A 19,878-nucleotide genomic window follows, 5' to 3' on the forward strand; every position below is an offset into this window, starting at 1 on the left:
ATCACAATGGATATTGTTCATCCCTTGTGATGGCAAAAAAGTTAATAAAACAAAAATAAAATGTAAAGAGACAGTGTAAAAATAAAATAAATAATAATAACAAAAAAGTAACTATAAAGTGCCCCTGTCCCCCCCCCCCCCCCTGTGCTCGTGAACAAAGGCAAACACACACATAGGTCCCCCATTCATACGTATACAGCGATCGCACCACATGTGAGGTATCACAGCGATACGAGAGCAATAATCCTATCACCAGACCTCCTGTGTAAATCTGAAGTGGTAACCTCTAAAGGCTTTTAAATCGTCGCCTATGGATAATTTAAATGTACCGTAGTTTGTCGCCATTCCACGGCTGTGTGCTATTTTAAAGCTTGACATGTTGGGGATCTGTTTACTCCGCATCGCATCATCTTTTATATTTTACCAAACAAGTGGGCATTATATTGTGTTTGTGTGTATTAAAATTCATCAAAGGTTACTTTTTCCCCCAAAAAATAGCTTTTGGAAAACCGATGCGCAAATTCCGTGTGACAGAAAAAATTGCAACGCCCACCATTTTATTCTATAGGACCCTTGCTTAACCACTTGTCGCCCAAGCTACGTCATATGACGTTGTGGGCTTTGTGGTGTTATATCTGAATGATGCCTGAGGCCACAGACATCATTCAGATATTGGCATTTTCAGCCGGCGATTCCCTGCACCATGAGAACGATCATAGTGGCTGTCCTGCCGCTTGATCGTTCTTACGGGCGGCGGGAGGGGACATCCCCCCCCCCTCCCGCCGCCCTCCGGTGTTTTCTACTGACTCACCGCTTCCATCGGTCAGTCGGTCACCAGGGCAGGACTTAGGGTACTGGGGGCCCCTGGGCTTGAGCCACTTTCGGGCCCTACCTTCTATATTAATTTGTCGCCATCTGGTGCCGTAACAATCTAATCGATCCAATCGTTATTTGAAGTGCCAAGCTACTTTTAAAAGGTGACTGGTACCATAGACAGCGTTAAATGCTAAAAAAAAGTAACAATCGATTACTGATTGAAGCTTGAAAAGCTTTTTTCCAATAAATAAATAATGATGAAAAAAGTTCAAAGTGATCAAGTGTTTATTGCAATGCACAAATGTCTTGGTCAGAATGAGAACATAAAACACTTATTTACCTGGAAAACATATTGAAAAACTTGAATCAACTACCTTGTAAGGTTGCAATCATAACAAATCAATTGCAAGAATATAACAAAATAACTCATTGAACAAAGTGCAAGATAAATTGTGTGTGTGTGTGTAGTACATAAGTGAGTGTTGTAGTGAAAAATCTTAACTTAACTTTTAGTCAATAAAATAAAAGTAGTACACTATCATATCTTAAGAAAGCATTACATCAACAACAGTATCCAGAGACTGATCATTTAAAACAACAACAGGCAAGGTAGAGAAAGAAAGAGAAAGGTGATCATGTTATGACTTCATGCATGTCATCTCATTTTAAAGATATTAACATAGTACTATTTAGAAGCGGCATTTTCTGGATTTCTTTGCAGCAAAGTCTTTGATCAAATCAGTAAAATCCAGTTTACGTAGAAGGTCGCTCTCAATTGACATCAGAGTGAGATGATTTAATTTCTGCTGTACAATTGTGGATCTTAGTCTATTTTTTAATAGTTTCAGTTTGGAGAAACTGCGCTCCCCACTTGCATTTGTCACTGGTAATGTCAGGTAAAGTCTGAGAGCGACATCCACATTTGGGAAGATGGTCTGTAGTTTTCTTTTTTTAATGCACAAAAGAAGTTCCCTAGCAGATGATGGCTCATCATGGCAGATGAATTCTTTGAACTGGATGATTTCTTCACAAAATTCATTTTCCAGGTCAGTGTGGTATCTCTTCTGTAGATCTGCTGCTTTTTTACGAAGATGTTCTGCAGAGAGGGTAGATATGTTGTTCAGGAAACCAAAGGTGCTGTTGAGGTCATTATAGGACTGAAAACGGCGATCAAGTTCAGCCAGCAGCCTATCCATCACAACTAGAAACACACCAGATGAGAACCGTTCTCTTCCTGATAAGTGAACCTCAGGTGTTGCAGACTCATCCATGTGAGTCTTGCGTTTTCTTTCTCTTTGTGTGTCTTGTTTGTATGTTGCGGAAACGGTGGGAGACATCGCTTTTGCTTGGGCTTCAAACACATCAAATTCATCTCTCAAACCAACAATATATTCCCGCAGTGACCTCACCAAATCAACAGCATTGCACAGGTCCAGATCCACAGCTTGAAGTGCAACACTTGTCCCATGAAAGCGTTGTAGAACATAATTCCACACAGTGCAAAGAAAAGCAGTCTCAAGCCTGTTCATTTTTTTATGTAGAGACCAAGCATCATTTTGTGTTGTCGGGTTCTGTTTGCTGTCTTCTGCAATGTTCATCAGTGACTCTTGAATATTGGCATAGTTCCGGCACAGTGCCTTGGTGGCCTGTGCATGCGCAGCCCACCTGGTGTCAGAGAGAGATTTTAGTGTCTCAATGCGGTGGTTTTCATTAGGCTGCAAACCTGCAGTTACCACCTTCCATCTAGCTGTGGATTTCGAGAAGAAGTTGAACAAGGTCTGAATGAAGTTAAAAAAATCGGCGGTCTCTGTACAGCAGTTTACACTATTAACTCCAGCCAGATTAAGTGTGTGCGCGGCGCAGGGCACCCACTCTACTAGTGGATTAATGTCTTTGATGTGAGCTTGCAGCCCATTGTACACTCCTGACATGTTTGCGGCATTATCATAGCACTGTCCACGGCAGTTACTGATATCTATGTCCATCTCATGTAAAACTGTGAACACTGCATCACAGAGTGCCTTCCCTGTGTGGCTAGATATAGGGAGAAATTTTAAGAATCGCTCTTCTACGAGGCCCTCTGATGAAACATACCTTATGATAAATGTAAGCTGATCAATGTGCGTCATGTCGGGAGTTGAATCAATGCAAATGGAAAAGTACTTTGTCACTTTCACTTCAGCAATGATTTCAGAAAGTACTCTGTTGCTCATTAGCTCGATAAATTCATCGCATGTTTTCGATGAAAGATATGAGGGGGTTCCTACCCCAGCATTGCCATATATCTGTATGTGCGATTTCAAGAATGGGTCGAATTCACTGATCAGTTCCAGGATTCCCATGTAATTCCCATTGTCAGCTCGGCCAAATATTTCACTGGAGCCTCGGAAAGCCAATCCCCGCTCTGACAGAAATTTTACAACTGCAACCACTCTTTGCAAAACTTCACTCCAATAATTGCATTGCGACTCAAACTGCTTTTTAAGCTGAGAATCTATAACTCCGTCAGCTGCTGCTCTGTTAATGTAATTAAACATAGCCTTTCTATGACTTTCACTATTCTCATGCTCAGCAATGCGTCTGGTAGCATGTTTCCAGTCATTATAGCCAGACTCAAAAAGGGATTGACCGTTACAATCGCCAAAAAGGCGGCAAGCAAAACAAAACACACAACCAGTGGATGGTGAGTAAAGCAACCATTCTCTGGGCAAGTACTCACCATTCAAATGCTTGCGTTTGAAATGAGTCTTAGAAAACAGCCTCTTCTGATGTTTGTAGTGGCGTTCAGAAGCCTTAACATTGGCATCCTTATTCTGAGCAGACTCCGGACCTTTTCGCGCCCAATAAGCACGTACGCTTTCATCAATTTTACCCCAGAGAGCAGGATCAGTGGATAAAGAATCTTTAGTTGGACATTGTTCAGTCGCAGTTTCTGACTGAAGAGATGATGATGATTCGTTGATGGGCTGCCCTGCTCGTAAATTCAAATCGTCTCCAAGCGTTTCTTCCATCGGGTTCGTGTTGTTGTCCTCTGGATTCTCTGCTTGCACATCAGGCTGTGGTGTCATGGGTGTAAAAAATCCAGTAATTCTTTTCATTTTACTGAGATCTTCCTTTTTGCGTTGCTGTCTTTCATTTTTTAGTTTTCGTTTAAGCGCACCACTCTGATACCGTTTGTCCGCCATCACTGTCTAATGCAGACAGGTTTTCTCAGCGCCAGTAAACGAGGCACTATGTAACTGCCAATAACCAATCAGCAAACAGCAAACAGCAAGATAAGAGAAAAGGAGCAAGGAACAATTCTGAAAAAAAAACTAATTTTTCTCAGTTTCTGTGATAAAATTTAGCAAATTACTCATTTTTCTTAAAAATTTTGGCCACAATTTATACTGCTACATATCTTTGGTAAAAATAACCAAAATTAGTGGATATTATTTGGTCTTTGTGAAAGTTAGAGAGTCTACAAGCTGTGGTGCAAATCATACAAAATTGCTCATGTCTGATGTACTGGTGGTCTATCTCATTTCTTGTGACCTGAACAAGTCAGGAAAGTACAAATACCCCCCAAATGACCCCTTTTTGGGTATTTAGTAAAAGACATGGTGAGGTTTTTGATGTTGTAATTTTTTCCCACAATTCTCAGAAAATTGACATTGTAATAGGTTATTTCTCTCACTTGGCATGTGTACATATGACACCCCAAAACACAAGCTACTCCTCCTGAGTATTACAATACCACATGTGTGGGACTTTTCCACAGCCTGGACACTTAGAGAGGCCCAACATGCAGGGAGCGCCATCATGTGTTCTAGAAGAATAAATTACACATCTAACTTCTTGACTACCTATTACAATTTTGAAGGCCCTGGAGCACCAGGACAATGACACATGACACTGACGTGGCACTGATGACAGATGACACTAATACGTGGCACTGATGACACATGACACTGATAACAGATGGCACTAATATGCAGCACTGATGACATGGGACACTGATGACAGATGACACTAATATGTGGCACTGCTGACAGATGGCACTAATACGTGGCAATGATGACAGATGGCACTAATACGTGACATTGATGACATGTGACACTGGGGACAGGTGGCACTAGGGACAGGTGGCACTGGGGACAGATGCTACTGGGGACAGGTGGCACTGATAACACGTGACACTGATGACAGATGTCACTTATACATGGCAGTGGCACTGATGACAGATGGCACTTATACGTGGCACTGGGGACAGATGGCACTGATGACGGATGGCACTTATACGTGGCACTGATGACAGGTGGCGCTGATGACAGGTGGCACTTATACGTGGCACTGGGGACAGGTGGCACTGATGACAGATGGCACTTATATGTGGCACTGGGGACAGATGGCACTGAGGACAGGTGGCACTTATACATGGCAGTGGCACTGGGGACAGGTGGCACTGGGGACAGGTGGCACTGATGACGGATGACACTTATACGTGGCACTGGGGACAGGTGGCACTGATTACAGATGGCACTTATATGTGGCACTGGGGACAGGTGGCATTGGGGACAGATGGCACTTATATGTGGCACTGGGGACAGGTGGCATTGGGGACAGATGGCACTGATAACAGATGGCACTTATACGTGGCACTGGGGACAGGTGGCACTGATGACGGATGGCACTTATACGTGGCACTGGGGACAGGTGGCACTGATTACAGATGGCACTTATATGTGGCACTGGGGACAGGTGGCATTGGGGACAGATGGCACTTATATGTGGCACTGGGGACAGGTGGCATTGGGGACAGATGGCACTGATAACAGATGGCACTTATACGTGGCACTGGGGACAGGTGGCACTGATGACGGATGGCACTTATACGTGGCACTGGGGACAGGTGGCACTGATTACAGATGGCACTTATATGTGGCACTGGGGACAGGTGGCATTGGGGACAGATGGCACTTATATGTGGCACTGGGGACAGGTGGCATTGGGGACAGGTGGCACTGATGACAGATGGCAATTATAGGTGGCACTGATGACAGATGGCACTTATACGTGGCACTGGGGACAGATGGCACTGATGACACGTGACACTGATGACAGATGGCACTTATACATGGCAGTGGCACTGATGACAGATGGCACTTATATGTGGCACTGGGGACAGGTGGCATTGGGGACAGATGGCACTGATGACAGATGGCACTGGGGACAGGTGGCACTGATGAAAGATGGCACTTATATGTGGCACTGGGGATAGGTGGCACTTATACATGGCAGTGGCACTGGGGACAGATGGCACTGATGACAGATGGCACTTATACGTGGCACTGGGGACAGGTGGCACTGATGACAGATGGCACTGGGGACAGGTGGCACTTATGCATGGCAGTGGCACTGGGGACAGGTGGCACTGATGACAGATGGCACTTAAACGTGGCACTGGGGACAGATGGCACTGATGACAGATGGCACTTATATGTGGCACTGGGGACAGGTGGCACTGAGTACAGATGGCACTTATACGTGGCACTGGGGACAGGTGGCACTGGGGACAGATGGTACTGGGGACAGATGGGACAGATGGCACTAGGGACAGGTGGCACTGGGGACAGGTGGCACTGGGGACAGGTGGCACTGGGGACAGGTGGCACTGGGGACAGGTGGCACTGGGGACAGGTGGCACTGGGGACAGATGGGACAGGTGGCACTGGGGACAGATGGGACAGGTGGGACAGGTGGCATTGGGGACAGATGGGACAGGTGGCACTGGGGACAGATGGGACAGGTGGCACTGGGGACAGATGGGACAGGTGGGACAGGTGGCACTGGGGACAGATGGGACAGGTGGGACAGGTGGCACTGGGGACAGATGGGACAGGTGGCACTGGGGACAGCACTTTACACTGTTTTTTTTTATTTTTTTTACTCACAGTGACAAGCTGCACGTCGCTCTTCCTCCTCACAGGCTGTCTCTGTGAGGGGGAGAGCGGGCGATGAGAGATGATCTCATGATATCATCTCTCATTGCCATTGGACACTCAGATCAGTGCTAAATGGCCGCTGTGATTGGCCATTTAGCATGATCTGTGATTGGCTGTTTGGCTGTGTCCAAGGGACACTGCCGAGTTGACACAGTACTTCCCCGATGCGCGCCCGCGGCACGCATCAGGGGAAGTAAACGAGAGGAGGACGCCCAGGGACGCCCGCCCAGCAAGTGCCGTCCGCGCTGTAGCTTGTTATAGCGCGGACGCCTCGTGTAAAGTATGGGCTCGCGGGGCTCGCGGGGCCCCCTATTGGACGGGGCCCATGGGCTTGAGCCCCGTCAAGCCCTATTGAAAGTCCGGCCCTGTCGGTCACAGAATCCGCCGGCCCCCGGATGGTTTCATAGAGATTTCCGGCGGACCAGATGGTCCCCGGAGTCTCTATGATCGTTCGGAGGCCGGGGCGCAATGTTATGACGTCACGCCCGGACTCTGCATTCAAAATAACGGCGCCACCTTGGCTGGGAAGCCGTGATTGTTTTTTTATTAGGCTTCCCAGCCTAGAGGTGAGATGTGGGGTCTTATTGACCCCCCCCCCCATATCTCACTGTAAATAGGTCCGATCGTGACATATTCCTATTACAAGGGATGTTTACATTCCTTGAAATAGGAATAAAAGTAATCATTTTTTTGTGTCAAACTAAAAAAATAAAAGTAAAATTAACAAAAAATGTAAAGCGCCCCTGTCCCCATGAGCTCGTACACAGAAGCGAACGCATGCGTAAGTCCCGCTCACATATGAAAACGGTGTTCAAACCACACATGTGAGGTATTGCCGCGAACGTTAGAGCGAGAGCAATAATTCTAGCCCTAGACCTCCTCTGTAACTCAAAACATGTAACCAGTAAAAAAAAAAAAATTTAAAGTGTCGCCTATGGGGATTTTTTTAAATACCAAAGTTTGGCGCCATTCCACGAGCGTGTGCATTTTTGAAGCGTGACATGTTGGGTATCTATTTACTCAACATATCTTCATCTTTCACATTATGCAAAAAAATTTGGCTAACTTTACTGTTTTTTTTTTTTTAAAGCATGAAACAGTTTTTTTTATCTGGAAAAAAAGTGTTCGAAAAATTGCTGCGCAAATACAGTGCGAGATAAAAAGTTGCAACGATCGTCATTGTATTCTCTAGGGTCTTTGCTAAAAAAAAAAAAAAAAACAGATATATAATGTTTGGGGGTTCTGTGTAATTTTCTAGCAAAAAAAATTATGAATTTTACATGTAGGAGAGAAATGTCAGAATTGACCTGGGTGCGAAGTGGTTAAAAAAAAATAAAAAATCTTTGGCATTGGTGGGGGGTTCTAAGTAATTTGGTAGCAAAAAAAAAAAAAATGCTGATTTTTAAACGTATGATAGAAGTGTCGGAATAGGCCTGGTCTCAAAGTGGTTAAGTCAAGTCTAAATGTACAACACGACGCACATTTCATGGAACCTGCAGCATTTTTTTTTTTTTTTTTTTTTTTACAAAGTGATGCAGAGATTCGCAGCTGTCCATTGACTTGTGCTGCACTGCCCAGGTACACTCCATTCCAAATGGATTGCAACACTATGAGTTTTGTATGTGGGTTACCACAATGCATGTGTGTATGTGCAACTGCCCCCCCCCCCCCCCCCCACGCTCCCATCTATACCTGGAATATCTGTTATAGAAAATCTATTTTCACAGCCATCGACTTTGGAAGAGGCCTGGTTATAGCGCACAGCCCTGTTTTCATGAAATCTCTGTGCAATGGTAAAAGTTTTTAGAAAGCATATAAAAAGTTTCATGTGTGTGGGAGGGTGGGACCACAAACTCGCATTCTGTGAAAACCTGATAACGGCGTGTGGTTAGTCCCTGCACCAGGGGGAAATTTGGGGGCTATTTTAGAAAAAGTCAGTCGTCGTTACATCGCTTCCTCTGCAGTTCAAGCTACTTGAATAGATAAATGACCATAGAAAACTGGGACCATTACTAGAGGGATCACCAGCAGGAGAAGAGAGTACCTGATTCCCATATACAGATCTTTAGTTATCACTAGTATGATCATCAGGAGGAAGGAGGTCCTGATTTCTCTATAATAGCCCTTTATATCACTAGAGGGACCACCAGATTGAAGAAGGAGGTCCTGATTCCTCTATATAGATCTTTATATCACTAGAGGGATATCACTAGAGGGATCTCCAGCAGCAGGAAGGAGGTCCTGATTCCTCTATATAGATCTTTATATCACTAGAGGGGTCACCAGCAGGAGGAAGGAGGTCCTGATTCCTCTATATAGATCTTTATATTACTAGAGGGATCACCGGCAGGAGGAAGGAGGTCCTGATTCCTCTATATAGATCTTTATATCACTAGAGGGGTCTCCAGCAGGAGGAAGGAGGTCCTGATTCCTCTATAATAGCCCTTTATATCACTAGCGGGACCACCAGATTGAAGAAGGAGGTCCTGATCCCTCTATATAGATCTTTATATCACAAGAGGGATCACCAGCAGGAGGAAGGAGGTCTCGATTCCTCTATATAGATCTTTATATCACTAGAGGGGTCACCAGCAGGTGGAAGGAGGTCCTGATTCCTCTATATAGATCTTTATATCACAAGAGGGGTCACCAGCAGGAGGAAGGAGGTCCTGATTCCTCTATCAAGATCTTTATATCACTAGAGGGGTCACCAGCAGGAGGAAGGAGGTCCTGATTCCTCTATATAGATCTTTATATCACTAGAGGGATCGCCAGCAGGAGGAAGGAGGTCCTGATTCCTCTATATAGATCTTTATATCACTAGAGGGATCGCCAGCAGGAGGAAGGAGGTCCTGATTCCTCTATATAGATCTTTATATCACTAGAGGGGTCACCAGCAGGAGGTCCTGATTCCTCTATATAGATCTTTATATCACTAGAGGGGTCACCAGACGAAGGAAGGAGGTCCTGATTCCTCTATATAGATCTTTATATCACAAGAGGGGTCTCCAGCAGGAGGAAGGAGGTCCTGATTCCTCTATATAGATCTTTATATCACTAGAGGGGTCACCGGCAGGAGGAAGGAGGTCCTGATTCCTCTATATAGATCTTTATATCACTAGAGGGGTCACCAGCAGGAGGAAGGAGGTCCTGATTCCTCTATATAGATCTTTATATCACTAGAGGGGTCACCAGCAGGAGGAAGGAGGTCCTGATTCCTCTATATAGATCTTTATATCACTAGAGGGGTCACCGGCAGGAGGAAGGAGGTCCTGATTCCTCTATATAGATCTTTATATCACTAGAGGGGTCACCAGCAGGAGGAAGGAGGTCCTGATTCCTCTATATAGATCTTTATATCACTAGAGGGGTCTCCAGCAGGAGGAAGGAGGTCCTGATTCCTCTATATAGATCTTTATATCACTAGAGGGGTCACCAGCAGGAGGAAGGAGGTCCTGATTCCTCTATATATACTGTAGATCTTTAGTTATCAGCAAACAAAAATAGTCCCCATCCATCTCTATGATCCTGGGAGGCTAGAAGCAACGTCATGACGTCACTTCTGGTTTGAGCAGATGTTAACACAAATTTTTTATTTTTTTTTTGGAAAGCATGAGATCAATGTTTTTTTGTTTCATGCTTTCCAGGGTAGAGGAGAGATTTCGGGTCTTATAGAACCCAGAGCTCTCCATAAATGCACCTGTCATGCCTTATTTCCATCACATTGAATGTTTACATTTCTTGTGTTAGAAATAAAAATTATATATATATATATATATATATATATATATATATATATATATATATATATATATATATATATATATACACTTTTTTTTTTTTTTTTTTTTAAGGGGCAGGGTAAAAATAAATAGAAATAAAAAATAAATAAAATGAAAACGCCCCTTTGCTTGCGTGCAGAAGCATACGTAGGTTGCACTCGCATATGTTCCCCACACATGTGAGGTATCGCCGCAAATGTTATAGTGAGTGCAGTGATTCTAGCACTAGATCTCCTCTGTAACTCTAAACTGGTAACCTATGAGAATTTTTTTTTAAGCATCACCTATGGAGTCTTAAGTATCGTAGTTTTGGCATCATTCCACGAGCGCGCACAATTTTAAAGCGTGACATTTTAGGTATCAACTTACTTGGCGTAACATCATCTTTTTTATATTTTAACAAAAAAAAAAAAATGTGTTATATATTGTGGGGGTTTCTTATGGCTTTCTTTCGTTTTTAAACATTTTTATTATGTTTTCATAAGTTTAAACAACAGATGTACAGTAATCTCATATGTGGAAATACAATATTTGATGGAATACAAAATAATAGAAATGAAGTTTCATTAATAATAAACATTAAAATAAGCTATAAGGTAAAAATGAGTAGATGATACAATGTTACTTGTAACATGTATGGCTGAAATGAGGATACTTTCTATTTCAGGAATGAGTATGGAGAATAGAAATGATTCAGTAGAATATTGTACCTCTGGTTCTGAGTGAAGAGTCAGGTAAAATATGTATGAGATGGTACATTAGGAGTGTTTCAGGGAAATCGAGAGAAATAGGTACGTTTTCCAAGAGCCAAGTTCCTGCAAATTGGCTTGGCAGTAACTGGAAATATGAGTAATATTTCAGATTATTCCCGCAAGACTTCTATTAGATCAAAAATAATTTGTATATAGAGAAGGGGGAGCTTAGATAATGTTATGATTAAGAAACATTGGGATGTGGAATGGGGTATGTCACCAGAGGAGGGGCAGTAGACTCGGGAGGTAAAAAAAATGAATGAATGAATACAGATTATTGATCTTAAGCCCCTAAGGGAGTAGTAAAGGGGTGTCAAAGGCGGTGGTAGGAAATGTTCTATCCATGGCGTCCACAGGGCTTTGAATTTAGATCTATTATCAATATAGATGGCTTCTGTTTTAGCATTAGGATCAAAGATTGGGTAACTCTTTGTTTGACTAATGATATATCAAGTGAATCTGTTTTCTAAGCTTCCGATTTGACCCGTTTTGCTTCTCTTGTTACAAAGAGCTTGAGTTTAAATTGGCGGTTTGACAAGGCATGTGGTTTACTATTCAGGAGTGCAATAGTTGCGTCAGGCAGTAAATATAACTTTGAACTAGAGCTGCACGATCCTGGCCAAAATGAGAATCACTATTTTTTTTACTTAGGATAAAAAGATCACGATTCTCACAACCGAATTTTTTTTTAGGAGAGAGAGATTGATAGAGATTGATAGAGATTGATAGAGATTGATAGAGATTGATAGAGATTGATAGAGATTGATAGAGATTGATAGAGATTGATAGAGATTGATAGAGATTGATAGATAGAGATTGATAGATAGAGATTGATAGAGATTGATAGAGATTGATAGAGATTGATAGAGATTGATTGAGATTGATTGAGATTGATAGAGATTGATAGAGATTGATTGAGATTGATTGAGATTGATTGAGAGCGATTGAGAGCGATTGAGATTGAGAGCGATTGAGAGCGATTGAGATTGAGAGCGATTGAGATTGAGAGCGATTGAGAGCGATTGAGATTGAGAGCGATTGAGATTGAGAGCGATTGAGATTGAGAGAGATTGAGATTGAGAGAGATTGAGATTGAGAGAGATTGAGAGCGATTGAGAGAGATTGAGAGCGATTGAGAGAGATTGAGATTGAGAGCGATTGAGAGAGATTGAGATTGAGAGCGATTGAGATTGAGAGCGATTGAGATTGAGAGCGATAGAGAGGCACGTTCCTGTTCTCCAAGTTTCCCACTGACATCACACGCTCGGACGCTCACAGGAAGAGGAAGCTCCCACCACCATCTTGGTAGAGGCAACGTCCCCTACCTACCAACACCGGGCGGGGGGGTAGCGCACCCTGACATACTTACTGACCAATCACATTCTTCTTTGCTAATGTCAGACATTTCACGCTGGCTCCGATGGCTTCCCCTCCAGTGTGTTGTGGCCCCAATGGGACACACCTGGCAGAGCACCCAGAGCAGAGAGACCCCCAATCCAGGGGATCCGGTCAGGGCTCCGATCTCGGGGGGGGGGGGGGGGTGCTGTACGACCCGCTCCTGCTCTCTGCCATGTTTCCTGCTGGCTCGAACGGCTTCCCCTCCGAAAACAGGCGCACGCTTTGAATGGTCAGAATCGTAGAATCGTTCAAATCTGGAGTTACGATCGTGGCGGGCGGGGAGGCCGACTTTGTTGTTTGCCAGATTTGAGACCAATTTATGTCTGCAGATTGTAATTGGAGATCTTTTTCCCATTTGGTAGTATGTAGGTTGGGTGCGTAGAGGTAATGTGTGATAGTAAAGGGGAGTATAGGTTGGAAATGAGACCACATTTAAGTGGATCTGATTTACAGACTTGTTTGAATGCAGTGAAGCTTAGTGATCTCTTATCAGAGGCTGCATTGCTGTGAGAAATTATTATTATTATTTGACGATATCTGAAAGTTTCTGTATGTGGGAGATCATCGTTTTCATGAAGAGTAGGAAATGGTGCGATTTATAAAAGATTTATAGAAATGATGAGCGCCGGTCAAACCAGCTCTTGACAATACCGACAATGAGTTTGGGGAGGACCAAACCGGGTAGAATGAAGGATTATGAAGGGAGCCTATGACTTTCTTCCTCCAATGTCTTTCTTCTTGTCCCTCTTCCATAAAGGGCAGATTTGTGGAGAGACGACTAATAGTTGTCCTGTGGACAGATTCTCCCCCCTGAGCTGTGGATCTCTGCAGCTCCTCCAGAGTCACCATGGACCTCTTGGCTCTTCTCTGATGAATGCTCTCCTTGCCCAGCCCGGTCAGTTTAGGTGGACGGCCGTGTCTTGGTAGGTTTGCAGTTGTGCCCATACTCTTTCCATTTTCCGATGATGGATTGAACAGAGCTCCGTGAGATGTTCAAAGCTTGGGAGATTGTTTTATAACCTAACCCTGCTTTATACTTCTCCACAACTTTATCCCTGACCTGTCTGGTGTGTTCCTTGGCCTTCATGATGCTGTTTGTTCACTAAAGTTCTCTAACAAACCTCTGAGGGCTTCTCAGAACAGCGGTTTATACTGAGATTAAATTACACACACATGGACTCTATTTACTAATTAGGTGACTTCTGAAGGCAATTGATTCCACTAGATTTCAGGTAGGGGTATCAGAGTAACGAGGGATGAATACAAATGCCCCCCCCCCCCCCCACACTTTTCACATTTATTTGTATCATTTTCCTTCCACTTCACAATTATGTGACGCTTTGTGTTGGTCTATCACATAAAATACATTTGTTTTTTGATTGTAACATGACAACATGTGAATCATTGTAAGGGGTATGAATACTTTTTCAAGGCACTGTATATTTAGTATATCTGACACCCAGCTGCGGCAGAAGACATGAACGTCAAATTCTGAACCTCACTATGTATTCTGTGATGGAACTTATGTTAAAGCGGGGTTCCACCCTAAAGTGGAACTTCCGCTCATCGGAACCCTCCCCCCCCCCCTCCGTTGTCACAGTTGGCACCTTTCAGGCAGGGGGGGGGTTAGTGCAGATACCTAAGACCGGTATTTTCACCCTGTTCCGGGCATAGACTCCCATGGGAGTCTATGCTGTTTTCTGCCCCGCCGTGCTGTCTGCTGGGACACACACGTGTCCCAGAGACAGCGCGGACCACTCCTATTGCGCTACGCGACTCATGAATGCGCAGTAGGGAACCGGTAAGAGAAGCCACAACGCTTCACTTCCTGATTCCCTCACCGAGAATGGCGGTGGCAGCAGCCAAGAGCCGAGCGATCGATCGGCCTCGGCTGCCGACATCGCTGGACCCCTGGGACAGGTAAGTGTCCATTTATTAAAAGTGAGCAGCTGCAGTATTTATAGCTGCTGGCTTTTAATATTTTTGTTTCCAGTGGAATCCCTCTTTAATGGTCTCATGTTGTTTTTTTTTTTTTTTTTTTTTATGTTCTAACAATTTTGTTTTCTTTGCCATCAGATCTCCCAGTAAACCTTTGACACGGAAACTGGTCAGCGATATGGACTGGGACGTGACGAGCGGAAATTCCCTGTCTAATGACAGGCTGGAGACACAGAGCCTGCCGTCCAGATCCCCACCGGGGACACCCAATCAGTGAGTGCGCACACACATATGGGGGGCGGTCATATTTTTTTTTTTTTTTTTTTGCTCCTCCTGTAAAGGAGACTGTGCCTGATTCCCTTTTTTTTTTTTTTATTTTTTTTTTTTTTGGAGGATTTGTTGGGCATGGTGGTTGCATACAGCCTGCAAAGGGACTCGCATCCAGTCCTGTATCCTGCAGCCTATTAAAGTAGTTGTAATCCCCAGACATGAAATATGAACAAAGCTTATCCCCTCTATAGTGTGTACTAGAGCTGCACGATTCTGGCCAAAATTAGAATCATGATTTTTTTTTTTTGCTTAGAATAAAAAGATCACGATTTTCTCACGGCGTAAAATCTTTCACATTATACAAAAAAAAAGGGCTAACTTTACTGGTTAGTTTTTTTTTTTTTTTTAATTCATTAAAGTATTTTTATTTTTTTTTAATCAAAAATAAATTGCATTTGAAAGATCGCTGCGCAAATACAGTGTGACATAAAATATTGCAACAACCACCATTTTATTCTCTAGGGCAGTGAAGGCGAACCTCGGCACTCCAGATGTTTTTGAACTACATTTCCCACGATGCTCATGCACTCTGCAGTGTAGTTGAGCATCATGGGAAATGTAGTTCCAAAACACCTGGGGTGCTGAGGTTCGCCTTCACTTCTCTAGGGGTGTCTACTAAAAAAAATATATATAATGTTTGTAATTTTCTAACAAAAAAAAAAATGATTTTATCTTGAAACCAACAAATGTCGGAAAAAGGTTAAGTAATAAAGCAGTACTAAATCAGTTCCGGCATATGTTGTTGTCTTTCATAAAAAAAAATTAAAAAAATCAGGTTATCAGGCTAGCCACATCTTTCTTTAGACCCCATTCACACCTGAGCGTTGGAGGGGAAAAAAATCTATTATTCTCAATGGAGATGGTTCACATCTCCACTCCATGTTGCCTCCATGTCGCCTGAAGCCAAACGCCTGAAGCTCAAACAAGATCTGGACCCTTTTTTGTCCCTTGAATTGAGCAGATTTAGGTGTTTTTCTTCTTTTAACTTTGGTGACCTTTTGCCCTGCACAAAATCGCGGTAAAAAACGCCGCAAAATCGCGATAAAGAAAAACGCTGCAAAAACCGCAGCGAAATCGCGGTAAATTTGTGTGATTTTCTGCTTGAAAACGCTACGCTCGGGTGTGAATGCAACCTAAGGCCGCGTACACACGGGCGGATTGTCTGCCCAACTAAGTTCGTCAGACAATCCGACAGACAGTCCGTTCAACTTTTGAATGAACGGACTTGACCACACACGATGAACAGACAGTCCGCTGAAAACTTGCGTGATGACGTGTACAGCACGTACGACGGGACTAGAAAAACGACGTCCAATACACTGCAATGCAACCTTCGGCCGTGTAAACCCTTTCTGAGCATGCGCCATACTTAGTCCGTCCAACTTGCCTACACACGAGCGGACTGTCCGCTGAAACCAAAGTTTGGACGGACAAAATTACGGAAATTCCGAAAGACAAAGTCCGTCAGACTGTCCGCTGAAAAAGTCCGCTGAAGCCCACACACAAGCGGATTGTCCGCTGAAACACGGTTCAGCGGACTAAGTTGGGCAGACAATCCGCCCGTGTGTACGCGGCCTTAGTGTTTAAGTGGTTAAACTTTTTTCACTTACACACACAGTCTATTCCATTGACAAATTGTTACAATGTTTATACTTAAGTTCAACTGATAAAGAATGTTTTGATTCTTGACAGACTGCCCGTTTTTTTCTCTTCCTTTCTCTTGAGGGCTTCAGAAGAGCAGAGAGAATTCTTTGCATAGAAAGAATCAGGAAACACTTTAGTCAAGATCGGCGATGACGATTCTTGACGATTAATTGCGCAGCTCTAGTGTGTACTTGTCAGCATGAGTCTCTTCTGACAAGTTTTCCGGGCACCCTATATTGTAGACGCTATAACTTTTGTGCAAACCAATCAATATACGTTTATTACCTTTATTTATTACCAAAAATATGTAGAAGAATATATATCGGCCTAAACTCAGGAAGAAACTTGTTTTTTTTTTTTTTTATATATTTTTTGGGGGATATTTATTATAGCAAAAAGTAAAAAATATTGCTTTTTGTTTCAAAATTGTCGCTTTTTTTTTTTGTTTATAGCGCAAAAAATAAAAACCGCAGAGGTGATCAAATAGCACAAAAAAAAGTTCTATTTGTGGGGGAAAAAAGGGACATAAATTTTGTTTGGGTACAGCGTCGCACAGCCGCGCAATTGTCAGTTAAAGCGGCGCAGTGCTGAATGGCAAAAAAAATGACCTGGTCATTAAGGGGGCAAATCCTTCCGGTCCTTAAAGTGGGGTGCCCCCTAAAAAAAAAAAAAAAGTCAGCAGCTACAAATACTGCAGCTGCTGACTTTTAATAATCGGACACTTACCTGTCCAGGGTACAGCGATGTGGGGGGAACGAAGCCCCGCCTCGTTCCCCGCTGCGCTCGCAGCGCCTGACTTGTGTGGATGGGGAAATTGTTTTTGTTTTTTTTTTTGTTTTTTTTTTATTGATCAGCACACTGGCTGATCAAAAAACAAAAACAAAAAAACACCTCTCTGGCCAGGCACACTGTTTACTGCATTCTAAAATGTGTTTTAATTCAGTGTTTTTAATATGATAAACCATGCGTGTATTAATAGGGAAATTAGTAAGGCTCCATTCACACTTGTGTGACTTGCCATGCGGCTTTGGACACATACAGTCAAGTTGCAGTCCATGTATTTCAATGGAAGCCGTTCAAATCTATGCAACCTAAAAAAAAAAAAAAAAAAAAAAAAGGTTCCTGCACTACTTTGATGCGCCTTGAGTGCCATAGACTGCAATGTAAATTCTTAAGTCGCACGAAAGTCGCATTAAAAAAAATACTGAAAAATCAATGCCTACCCCCATCAAATCATTCTCTGCAGCTATTACCTTTTATACCACCCCCTCCCTTTAGAATGTAAGCTCTGTGAGCCGGGCTCTCCTGTACCTTTTTGTATTGAACTGTACTGTAATTATGTTGTCCCCGCTATACATAGTAAAGCGCTGCGTAAACTGTTGGTGCTATATAAATCGATAATAGTGCGTGTGTGTGTGTGTGTGTGTGTGTGTGTGTGTGTGTGTGTGTGTGTGTGTGTGTATATATATATATATATACGTAAACTGTTTACGCTATATAAATTGTGTATAATAATAATGTGTAGCCCCCCCCCCCCGAAGGGCGACTATTTGTCGCATTAAGGGCACTGACATATTTTTTATTGTTGCATGTCTGAATTCTGGAATGCTATTTTTTGATCTTGACTTCTTTCTAAAACGTATTTTCGATAAAAAAAAAAGATTTTTTAAAAGCGTTGCAAAGCACACATTGGGGGGAGGTTTACAAAAAGTGGACGGCGCAAAATCTGAAGCAGCTGCACATAGTAACTAGGGATGCACCAATTTTTTTTTTTTATTTATTTATTTTTTTTTTTCCGAGTACCGATACTCCTTTTTTTTTTTTTTTTTTTGTTCTTGCCGTTACCAATTACCAATACCTACCGCAACTGCTTTGTTTTCACTTCAGCTGTCGGCAATGGTACAAAGTATTGAAAAGTTATTTGCAAATTAAATAAATAGATTTTTTTATTTCCAATTTTGCGCTTTTTAATGTGAAATGTGTAAATATATGTGTGTGTATGTATATATAGATAGATAGATAGATAGATAGATAGATATAGATAGATATAGATATGTATAGATAGATATAGATATAGATATGTATAGATATGTATAGATAGATATAGATATAGATATGTATAGATAGATAGATATAGATATGTATAGATAGATATAGATATAGATATGTATAGATAGATATAGATATAGATATGTATAGATAGATAGATATAGATATGTATAGATAGATAGATATAGATATGTATAGATAGATAGATGGATAGATATAGATATGTATAGATAGATAGATAGATATAGATATGTATAGATATGTATGTGTATATATATATATATATAGATATGTATAGATATGTATATATATATATATATATATATATATATTTATTGTGTGTAAACATATTCACTAACAAAGCAAACAAAAAAAAAGTTGTAATTGTTTATCATTTATAAAATAGACGTGAACAAAAAATAAGAAAAACAGGAAGATAATTAAATGGAGGAGAATAGGGAGGTAATTAAGGGTTAATAAGGGGTTAAACAGAGGAACATTTGTTCATCCTTTTTGATCTGAGGATAAAGAAACAGAAAGATTGAAAAAGAAACAATGTTTCTTATTATTTTAGTGTTTCAGGCTGAGCAATGTTGTTAATAAACATGGCTGCTTTTTTTTTTTTTTTTTTCACAGCTCCAATTACCGAACTTCTTTAACACTTCAGCTGTCAACAGGGGAGACCCGCTGACAGCTCAAAAGAAGCGAGCCTGAAAGTATCGGTTTCAGGTACCGGTACGTTTGCACGAGTACCGGTACTTGTGCAAATACTCTGTATCGATACCGATACTAGTATTGGTGCATCCCTAAACCCATCAGATGTTCTGCTAATTTTTTTTTTACCAAAACCATATAATATGAGGTCAAACCTTAGGAGTTTCAATTTCTATGCAATCAGGCCCGGCCCTCGCACTACATGGTTTTAGCAAATCTGAAGACAAAAATCTGCAGAAAATCTAATAGTGTGTATTGGGGCTTAATAGTAACCAATCAGCTTCCAGGTTTTATTGTCAAAGCTTAATAAAACAAGATGAAGTTAGAAGCCGCATCTTTGGGGCGGGAGCGTTGTGTACAGCGCCCCTAAACCGCCCCTTCCATTGAAATCAATGGGCAGCGCTGCCAAACTGCCACTTTGCGGGTGCTTTTAATCCTTTATTCAGCTACTAGCGAGGGAGGGTTAAAAGC

The 19,878-nt window shown here is 42.3% G+C and overlaps 1 protein-coding gene across 1 annotated transcript in view; it reads left to right on the top strand.

Annotated features, from left to right (window-relative positions):
* The window catches only part of PTPN4 (protein tyrosine phosphatase non-receptor type 4), a 172,009-nt gene that overhangs the window by 106,334 nt on the left and 45,797 nt on the right, over positions 1–19,878 (top strand). The window contains exon 14 of the mRNA XM_077450205.1: positions 14,809–14,943. Within this exon, the coding sequence (XP_077306331.1) occupies positions 14,809–14,943 (135 nt within the window). The remainder of the gene's footprint in view (positions 1–14,808; positions 14,944–19,878) is intronic.

The sequence above is a fragment of the Lithobates pipiens genome, unplaced genomic scaffold (assembly GCF_037356315.1).
Source record: "Lithobates pipiens isolate NorthernLeopardFrog02 unplaced genomic scaffold, aLitPip1_a1.2 Scaffold_22, whole genome shotgun sequence".
Taxonomy (NCBI): Eukaryota; Metazoa; Chordata; class Amphibia; order Anura; family Ranidae; genus Lithobates; species Lithobates pipiens.